General features: G+C 34.0%; 1 protein-coding gene across 1 annotated transcript; it reads left to right on the forward strand.

Moving 5' to 3' along the window:
- The first annotated feature begins 9,898 nt into the window (after window positions 1–9,898).
- Window positions 9,899–10,279, forward strand: LOC136125038 (tigger transposable element-derived protein 1-like). Its single transcript, XM_065879883.1, has one exon. The coding sequence runs from the start codon at window positions 9,899–9,901 to the stop codon at window positions 10,277–10,279; it is 381 nt and encodes a 126-aa protein (XP_065735955.1).
- The last annotated feature ends 1,329 nt before the right edge of the window (window positions 10,280–11,608 follow it).

The raw sequence follows: 11,608 nt of genomic DNA on the forward strand, positions 1-11,608 counted from the left end.
ACTTACAGTTCACAATGTTTACATTTTCCTTAGCACAGAATACTAACTACATTCTGAAATGTTGCTTTTTAGCATCTGTGAAAACAACAATTCCTTCTCCTTTCTTACCAAGATAAGAAATGTCTTTGATGAATTAATTTGTCATGTAGAAATCATATAATTAAGCTTTAAATACCTTCTGAGGTATTTGTCAAAATTTTCTTTGACTAACTTGAAAGGAAGTCAACATATCTATGAATGCCTTAAAATGATATTTAGTAAGAATAAGGAAGGTTATGGTTATGACCAAATGTTTATAAATTGAAAACGCTTGTCTTCCAGAAAAGTAAAGTAAGACTTGACTGCTTTTCAAGTAGATACTGTAGATTATAGCACAGAAACACTGTAATGCAGAAATTGGTCAGTGATAAATATTTATTATGTAGGGAAAAACAGCATAAACTAATATTTTTAAATATATAGTTTATTCTTGACCTTGAGTTGGCCATTTTTTCCCTTTAATTCTCTGTATTTTAATCCATATTTTCCAGGAGATAAAAATGAGATTTAGTGAGCATAAAATAGCACAAGTAGTGACAGAGTTAGTCAATCTGATTTTAAAGTTTCTCATTTATCACACCTAATAATATAAAGAAGAAGTATGAACACACACCTATTTTATATAATGAAAATAACAAGAACAAAAAAACAATTTAGCAAATAACATCACAGATAATAGAAAATGGTATGCCTAGAGCACCATTTCAAAACCTGATTAAAGCAAGAAGCACCTATGGCCTCCTAACAAATCTGTATTTCGGCATATTTTCTTTTTTTAGTACTGCTGCCCGAGAGACACTACAGTGGTCTCTACAATATATAAAAATATATTAGGTGATGTGCTTGAAAGTTAATCCACTACTATAAAGCATAGTTATACGCTTTCAAGGATTTAAAATTACCTGATCAAAGCAGGAATAACTGTATTTAAGATAATTATCTCATATGAAACATTTTCTCAAGCACTTAAATCACAAAGTAATCAAGACAGTATGGTACTGACACAAAAACAGAAATATAGATCAATGGAACAGGATAGAAAGCCCAGAGATAAACCCATGCACCTATGGTCACCTAATCTATGCCAAAGGAGGCAAGAATATACAATAGAGAAAAGACAGTCTCTTCAATAAGTGGTGCTGGGAAAACTGGACAACTACATGTAAAAGAATGAAATTAGAACACTCCCTAACACCATACACAAAAATAAACTCAAAATGGATTAAAGACCTAAGTGTAAGATTGGACACTATAAAATTCTTACAGGAAAAAAAAACACATTTTGACATAAACCACAGCAACATCTTTTTTGACCCACCTCCTACAGTAATGGAAATAAAAACAAAAATAAACAAATGGAAACTAATGAAACTTAAAAGCTTTTGCAAAGCAAAGGAGACCATAAAGAAGACAAAAAGACAACCCAAAGATAATGGGAGAAAATATTTGCAAATGAGGCAACTGACAAAGGATTAATCTCCAAAATAGACAAGCAGCTCATACAGCTCAATATCAAAAAAACAAACCCAATCCAAAAATGGGCAGAAGACCTAAATAGACATTTCTCCATAGAAGACATACAGATAGCCAAAAAATACATGAAAAGATGCTCAGTATCACTAATAATTAGAGAAATGCAAATCAAAACTTTAATGAGGTGTCACAAATGGCCATCATCAAAAAATCTACAAACAATAAATGCTAGAGAGGGTATGGAGAAAAGGGAACCCTCATACACTGCTGGAGGGAATGTAAATTGATATAGCCACTATGGAAAACAGTATGGAGGTTCCTTAAAAAACCAAAGATAGAACTACCATATGACCCAGCAATCCCACTACTGGGCATATACCCAGAGAAAACCATAATTCAAAAAAACACATGCTCTCCGATGTTCACAGCAGCACTATTTACAATAGCCAGGACATGAAAGCAACCTAAGTGTCCACTGACAGATGAATGGATAAAGAAGATGCGGTACATATATACAATGGAATATTACTCAGCCATAAAAAGTAATGAAATTAGGTCATTTGTAGAGACGTGGATGGACCTAGAGAGTGTCATACAGAGTAAAGTAAGTCAGAAAGAGAAAAGCAAATATCATATAATAAAGTATATATGTGGAATCTAGAAAAATGGTATAGATTATCTTAGTTGCAAAGCAGAAATAGAGACACAGATGTAGAGAACAAATGTATGGATACCAAGGGGGAAAATGTCGGGTGGGAGGAATTGGTCGACTGGGATTGACACATATATGTTATTGATACTGTGTATAAAACGGACAACTAATGGGAACATGCTGTATAGCACAGGGAACTCCCCTAGTGCACTACGGTAACCTAAATGGGAGGGAAGTCCAAAAGGGAGGGGATATCTGTATGTGTATGGCTGATTCATTTTGTTGTGAAGTGGAGGCTAACACAACATTGTAAAGCAACCATACTCCAATAAAAATTAATTAAAACAAAGGTATTCATTCCCTGGTATTAATAAAACTGTTTAAAGTTATTTCTTTTTCCTCTAAAATATTTCCTAGAAGTTTGGAAACTTACTCTTACAGAGACTCTGAAATATTTCACTGTTTAAGAGGGAGCATTTCCAGTGCCATTACCAGGAAAGCATGGTAATATTTGGGCAGAATGTGCTCTGTGATAGTAAGTTTATACATGACTAGAACACAAAAACAATATTTAATTTTCATCTCTAAGTTTAGTGAAGTGGAAACCATGCAATTTTTTCTGTCAAATACTTACTAGCTCTCCTAAGTCTGGAGTAGCTCTTCCATAAAATGAGCTATATAACTATAAGGGGTGGTATAAGGAGGAAGGAGAAAAACTAGACAATTGAGCCATGAAATTCTCTTTAAGAAGCTGAACTTTTATAAAAGAGTTCTTTTGAATCCTAAAACATTTTGTGCAGATGAATATTAATGTGCATGAATATCTAGTAATTTTTGAAATATATCACTATTCAAAACTTTGTACAGGAAGCTACCTTTTAAAGCAAGAAATTTTATTCTCAAATTTTAAAAGCATCAGTGTATTAATCAGAATCAATACATTACTTTTAAAACCTTAGTCCCCAAAATATATTTAAGTTTTTCTCCTTCTTGAGGAAGCTACTTTGAATATATATATATATTTTAAAAGAATATATAACATGTGACACCAAGATTGACTGATCATGGGATACAGAAATAAGTATTGCAAGTAAGGCTTCATGTTAATGATCATAAAGTGATGAAGGTATACCCACATTAATTATATGCCAACAACTTCCTATTTTTTATTTTATCAATATCAGTTAAGATTAATATTATGCAATATAAGGATACACATAACACTCAAGAATGAAATGGGATTCTAGGAAATTGATGGCAATCATGTCATAGTTCTTGAATATCCTTGAATCCAAAGATAAAAATAGACCAAATAACTCAATAGAAAACCAGAATCCCATGGACAGCCTTTATAATGAAATTAGGCAATGAGATATCACTATAAACCCCAAGATAATGTGAATAGGGGAAAAAAACCAACAATAGCCAGAAGTCCTACCTAGTATCAATGTCTCTGGGGGGAAAGCAAAGAAAGCAATAGAGAATATAATAGATCTGAGAACAGTAGAAGCCCAAATAGCTTATTTACTAAAATTCATAACAGATCAATTCTTATTCAGGAACTAAAATTAAGAAGAGGTTTACCTACTGCAAAAGTGAGTAAGTGGAGGGGTTTATGAGAAGTTGTGAAGGGTTTGGAGCAGCCTCACAAATTGAACAACCAGGGTTCACTGAACAATAGCAAAATACTTTAATAAAATGATATAAAACATGAAAGAACAGAAACCAGGATTATAAAAATTCTAAAATAAGATGACAGACCACAGGACATAATTAGAAATAAAAAATCATTTCAGATATGTAAACCAAATTAGACGGAATGCAAGAACAAATAAATACAACAGATTAGAGTTGTAAGATAAGTAAATAATGAAAAAGATGAAATCTTAAAAATAAAAAAATTGAGAAAAAATTTTAAAAAAGGATTTGAGATACATGACAATTGCTAAAAATAGGGGGAAAAAAAGAAAAAAAATAGAAAGAGAGAGAGAAAGATAGAAAAACAGAGAGAGAGAAGTAAAGAAAAAAGGTCCAAAATGGGTAACAGAAGTCTCTGAGGACAAATACCAAAACAAGGGAACAGAATAAATACCAGCTCAACTAAAATTAAAGTAACTTTTCTGAGCAATTAGAAAAAAATTTAAGTGTCATCAGTGAAAATGACTGAGTAGAGAACTCCAAAATCCCATCGTTCCACAAAAGAAGTGAATAAGTTGGTGAGGACTGTCAGAAGTATCTTTACTGGAACTTAGAAATACCGTATGCTAACACATATATATGGAATTTAAGGGGGAAAAAATGTCATGAAGAACCTCGGGGTAAGACAGGAATAAAGACACAGACCTACTAGAGAATGGACTTGAGGATATGGGGAGGGGGAAGGGTAAGCTGTGACAAAGCGAGAGAGAGGCATGGACATATATACACTACCAAACGTAAGGTAGATAGCTAGTGGGAAGCAGCCGCATAGCACAGGGAGATCAGCTCGGTGCTTTGTGACACCTGGAGGGGTGGGATAAGGAGGGTGAGAGGGAGGGAGACGCAAGAGGGAAGAGATATGAGAACATATGTATATGTATAACTGATTCACTTTGTTATGAAGCAGAAACTAACACACCATTGTAAAGCAATTATACTCCAATAAAGATGTTAAAAAAAAAAGCTAAAAAAAAAAGCTAAAAAAAAAAACTAATCAAAGCAACTAAGCAAATGTTTAATGAAGAAAAGCAAGAAACAGCTGAATCTCAATAAAAAAGATTAGTAGAGTTTTAATTTGCACTGGCCCCATCATCCACTCTGCAGCTGTGCAGCAGCCTTGAAGACAATAGCCTCTATTCTCAGTGGAGATTATAGCTTCCTAGGGAAACAGGGAGGGAGCCAGATGAACCTTACTCTCAAAGAATTTTGGCTCTTCATTTTGAAATGTCTTGTGGTTACCTGAAGGGTCAGGTCAAAGGACTTGGCTTTATTTCACTTAACTCTGAACTTTCCTAAGACTGAGATGGCTACTTGGAAATGTGTTTGTGAAAAACATTTAAAGGCAAATGCATTAGCCATTGCCACTTGGGTTAACAGATACAGTTGGGGTAAACAATAGACAAATCTAAAAGTGTAGGAGGAAAGGCTATGGAATGAGATATTTCTCGGAATAAGGGCTATGAAAAGCTCCCACATACTACTGTGAATCTAGAAGACAACAGAATGCCCAGGGCTGGTGTATGAAAGGTGTGTACCAACAATCAGAGCATAGCTGCAAATATTTGGATTTTTTGTTTTTTCTTGTTTCCAGGTATTTAGGGAAACTGCTGTCAAATCACAAGTTGACTACTATGATGATGAAACAGGAACTTCAAGGACTATACACAACAAAAAATATAGACTTTACAAAATTTGTGTGGGAAATCCACTAAACAAACAAACAAATCAAAAACTACAAAAAAACAGAACAGCAACAACAAAAATCCCTGGGGAACAGGAGAATCCAATTTTCAATACAAAAATTATGAGGCATACTACGAAACAAGAACGTATGACCCATACACAGGGGAAAAAAGAAATTAGCATAAATTATCCTTGAAGAAACCCAGACATTGAACTCACAATATAAAGATTTTAAGTCAATTATTTTACACATATTTCATATTGCTAAAGAAAAGCATGGGAGAAGAACTAAAGAAAATAATGAAAACAATGTCGCACCAAATAGAATACCAATGAAGAGACAGAAATTATAAAAAGGAACCAAACTGCAATCTGGAATTAAAAAGTATGATAACTAAAATGAAAAATTCACTAGAGCACTTCAGCAGCAGATTTGAGAAGACATAAGAAAATACCAGCTAACTTGAGGACAAGTAAAATGAGATTAGGAAATCAGAGGACCAGAAAGAAAACAGAATGAATTAAATTTACAGAGCCTAAGAGATCCATATGTCAACATAGTCATAGTGGGAGTTCCTGAAAGAAGGGAGAGAGAGAAAGGTACAGAAAGATTATTTGATAAAAGTAATGACCAAATTTCCCAAATTTGATAAAATACATGAATCTGCATATCCAATAAGCTCAATGTATTTAAAGTAAGATAAACTGAAAGAGATCAAAATTGAGATACATTATAATAAATTGTTAAAAGCAAACAGAAAGGAAGAATCCTGAAAATAGCAGGGATCCTCCATACGATTAAAGCTGATTTCTCATCAAAAACCACTGAGGCTAGAAGCTGTGGGAAGGCATATTCAAAGTACTAAAAGAAAAAGAAAAAGAACCTGTCAAACAAAAATTATGTATCTGGCAAATCTATCTTTCAAAAATGAAGGAGAAAGACATTCCCACATAAACAGAAACTGAAAGTTTGTTGCTAAAAGACATGCCATAAAATAATGCTAAAAGGAGTCCTTCAGGACTTTTTTTTTTTTTAATGTTCATCAGTGATATTGGCCTATAGTTTTCTGTTTGTGACATCTTTGTCTGGTTTTCGTATCAGGATGATGGTGGCCTCATAGAATGAGTTTGGGAGTGTTCCTCCCTCTGCTATATTTTGGAAGAGTTTGAGAAGGATAGGTGTTAGCTCTTCTCTAAAAGTTTGATAGAATTCACCTGTGGAGCCATCTGGTCCTGGGCTTTTGTTTGTTGGAAGATTTTTAATCACAGTTTCAATTTCAGTGCTTGTGATTGGTCTGTTCATATTTTCTATTTCTTCCTGGTTCAGTCTTGGAAGGTTGTACTTTTCTAAGAATTTCCCCATTTCTTCCAGGTTGTCCATTTTATTGGTATATAGTTGCTTGTAGTAATCTCTCATGATACTTTGTATTTCTATAGTGTCAGTTGTTACTTCTCCTTCTTCATTTCTAATTCTGTTGATTTGAGTCTTCTCCCTTTTTTTCTTGATGAGTCTGGCTAATGATTTATCAATTTTGTTTATCTTCTCAAAGAACCAGCTTTTAGTTTTATTGATCTTTGCTGTTGTTTCCTTTATTTCTTTTTCGTTTATTTCTGATCTGATCTGTATGATTTCTTTCCTTCTGCTAACTTTGGGTTTTTTGTTTTTGTTTTTGTTCTTATTTCTCTAATTGCTTTAGTTATAAGGTTAGGTTATTCATTTGAGATTTTTCTTGTTTCTTGAGGTAGGATTGTATTGCTATAAACCTCCCTCTTAGAACTGCTTTTGCTGCATCCCACAGGTTTTGGGCTGTCGTGTTTTCATTGTCATTTGTTTCTAGTTATTGTTTGATTTCCTCTTTGATTTCTTCAGTGATCTTTTGGTTATTTAGTAGCATATTGTTTAGCCTCCATGTGTTTGTATTTTTTCCAGTTTTCTTCCTGTAATAACTATTTGTTGATGGCCACAAAATAAATAAAGATGTAATTTGTGACAATAACAACATAAAGGGAGGCAGCTGGATAGGAAAAAGTTAATGTGGGCTATTGTAACGAAGATGGTATTAACTCAAACAGTATTCTTATAAATTAAGATGGTATTTGTAATCTCCACAGGAACCACTAACAGTATAACTAGAAATCATTTAGTACAATATGAGAAAAAATCAAAATGCCAACTAGAAAATAATTATCTAACACAAAAGAACGTAGTAAAAAGGCATAGTAAAAAAAAAATATATATGACATACAGAAAGCAAAATGGCAAAAGTAAGTTCTCCTTTGTCTGTAATTTTATTGAATATGAATGTATTAAACTCTACAATTAAAAGATTGAGATTGATAGAAAGGATTTTTTTTTAATTTCAACTATATTCTGTCTATAATATACACTCACTTCAAATTCCATGACACAAATAGGTTGAACATCAAAGAATGTAAAAACATATTTCATGTAAACAATAACCAAGAGCAAGCTGGAGTAGCTATACTCAGCTCGAGTGGGTTGTTAATATCAGAAAATCTAGATTTTAAGTAAAAAATTGTTACAGGATATTACATAATGATAAAGTATCACCCTATCATGAATATATAATAATTATAAATATGTATGCAATAACAACAGACCTTCAAAATATATGAAGCAAAGATTGACACAACTGAAGGGAAAAATACAGTTCAACAATAATTCTTGTATAATAAAACAACTAGATAAAAGATAAAGAAATATAGGCTATGACGACTAAGAAACAATCATACCTAACAGATGTCTGTAAAACATCTCACCCAACAACAGCAAAATACACATTTTTCTTAAGTGCACATAGAACATTCTCCAACATAGACAAAAAAAAGCCTCAGTGAATTTAACAAGATTGAAATCATACAAAGTATCTTTGTGATAACAATTAAATGAGTTTGGTAATCAATAATAGAAAGAAATTTGGGAAAGTCACAAATATGTGGAAAGTAAACAACACGTTCTTAACCAATGGGTCAAAGAAGATATCAAAATAGAAATGAGAATATACTTTGAGATGAACTAAACTGAAAACACAATATATCAAAACTTATGAGATAGAGCGAAAGCAGTGCTCAGAGGGAAATTTATAGCTAAAAACACTTTCATTAAAATCGAAGAAATTTCTGAAATCATTAACCTAAACTTCTACCTTAAGGAACTGAACAAAGAGCAAACTAAACCCAAATCAAGCAGAAAGAAGGAAATAAAAAGGTTAGAGCAGAGATAAATGAAACAGAGAAGAATGATAGAAAAACCAAACTAAAAGTTGATTCTTTGATCAGAATGAGTATAAGGATATTACTACTGACCTTATAGAAATAAAATAGATTATAAGAGAATACTATGAATGCTTGTATCCCAATAAATTAGATAACCTAGATGAAATAGACAAATTCCTAGAAACATACAAACTATCAAAAATGACTTAATGAGACACAGAAAATCTGAACAGACCTAATAAATAATAAAGAGATTGAATCGATAATCAAAAAACTTCAAATAAACAAAAGTCTAGGACAAGATGCTTTTAACAGTGAACTCTACTGAATGTGTAAAGAATAATTAACACCAATTTTTCTCAAATTTTTTCAACAAATAGGAGAGGAAAAAACTTCTATCTTATTCATAAGGTTAGTGTTACCCTGACCCCAAAGTCAGAAAAAGACATTAGAAAAGGAAACTACAGACCAATACAGCTTATGAATATAGATATAAAAATCCCTAATAAAATACTAGCAAGCTGAATTCAGCAGTATTTAAAAGAATTTTACATTATGATTCACTGTGATCCATTGGATCCATTATGTGATCCATTATGATCCAATCTTCCCAGGAATACAAGGGTGGTTCAGTATTCAAAAATCAATTAACATAATACACCACATTAACAGAATAAAATTTTTAAAAAACCCACACAGTTATCACAAATTGATGCAGAAAAAGCATTTGACAAAATCCTAAACCATTAATAACAAAAATATGAAGTTATAAACATATACAATATGATTAAAATTACAGTAAGTCCCCTACATACAAACCTCAAGTTGCAAACTTCCAAAGATGTGTATGTGTGTTCACATGTCCAAACACGTAAGTTAGTTCACACATCTGGCTTACATTGTCATGTGCGTCCATCCTCTACAAGTGGTTGTGCTTTTGTGTACTTTACTATATAGTTCTGTATAGAGTACAGTAGTACATATCTTTTTTTCAAGCCTAGGATGTCTCGAAGCAAGTGTAAAAGCAGTGGTGATGTAGCAGTACTGCTAAAAAGTGCCAAGCAATAACGATGGAAACAAAAGTGAAAATAATTGAGAGTGGAGCATGGTGAAAAGATGGTAGGCGTCACTAGTTCTTATAACATGAATTGTTCAACCAACGATATGATTCTAAAGAACAAGGACAAGATCATGGAACATGTGCAGTCTGCTGTGCCGATGACGTCAACAATACTATTGAAGAAGTGTGGAAAAGTGATGGAGGAGATGGAGAAACTTCTCAGCGTGTGGATGCAGGATCAGCATCAGCATCGAGTCCTGGTCAGCTTAATGCTGATTCAAGAGAAAGCTAAAAGCCTTTATGAAGACTTGAAGAATAAACACGGGGAAGAATCAGAGGGCACATCTTTTAAGGCCAGCCACTGCTGGTTTCATCAGTTCAAGGCTAGAGCCAACCTTCACAATGTAAAAGTAAGTGGCAAGGCAGTGAGAGTGTAGGTACAGTAGCTGCCCGGGAATTTCCTGAAACTCTTCAAGAAATTATTGATGACGGTGCGTATTTACCTGAGCAGGTTTTTAGTGTGGATGAGACAGGACTGTACTGGAAGAGGATGCCAGACCTAAGTTACATCAGTAGGGAGGAAAGGTTGAAGCCAGGCTATAAAGCAGCAAAGGATAGGCTACTCTTTTGTTTGGTGGCAATGCTTCTGGCGAGATGAAGCTAAAGCCTCTCTTAGTTTATCATTCAGAGAACCCAAGAACCCTTAAAAACATACCCAAGGGCTCTCTTCCTGTTATGTGGAAGAGTAACCACAAAGCCTGGGTTACACAGGCAATTTTCCAGGATGGGTTTTTCCACCACTGTATCCCAGAGATAGAGAAATATTGCTTGGAGAAGGATGTCCCATTCAACATTCTTTTGCTGCTCAACAGTGCTCCAGGCCCCCCCCTCCATTCATGGACGACTTTCATCCCAACGTCAAAGTAGGGCATCTGCCACCGAATACTACGTTGCTCATCCAACATATGGACCAGGGAGTTATAGCAACTTTCAAGAATATTATTTATGTCACACTTCTCATCAGGCAGTAAAGGAGAGTGGTGAATCAGGAACAACCTTGCAACAATTTTGGAAGGACTATAACATCTACAAGGCCATAAAAAACACTGACTGCTTGGCATGAGGTTACAGCTGTCACCATGAATGGGGTTTGGAAGAACGTTTGCCTTCAGTTTGTTCACGATTTTCATGGATTTGAGAAGGTGGATCAGGAGTCCAAAGAGGTCTTCAGCAATTTAGTGACCCTCAGCGCAAAGCTGAAGCTACATCTGCAAGAGGACGACTTCATTGAACTCCTTGCTGTGCAACACAAGGAGCTTACTAATGAAGACCTGATGGATCTGGAAGCCCAGAAAAAGGACAAAGAGAGACAAGAGGAAGAAGAAGTAACTGAAAAACTGATGAGATTCATGATGCAGGAAATGGCAAGGGGATTTTCTTACTGTACTGTAAGATTAAAAATGTTTTATTTTTTGTGTGTTTGTTTTTTCTATATTTGTGTGAAAAGTATTATAAACCTATTACAGTACAGTACTATATAGCCAATTTTGTTAGTCGGGTACTTAGGCTAACTTTGCTGGACTTACAAACAAATTGGACTTATGAACCTGCTCTCAGAATGGAACTCATTTGTATGCAGGAGACTTACTATAGTGGAATACAGTGGACACTGGAACAACACAGGTTTGAACTGAGCAGGTCCACATAAAGTAGATTTCTTTGCAGTAAATACATACTACAGTACTACATGATCTGAGGTTAGCTGA

Source organism: Phocoena phocoena, chromosome 6, assembly GCF_963924675.1.
Source record: "Phocoena phocoena chromosome 6, mPhoPho1.1, whole genome shotgun sequence".
NCBI lineage: Eukaryota > Metazoa > Chordata > Mammalia > Artiodactyla > Phocoenidae > Phocoena > Phocoena phocoena.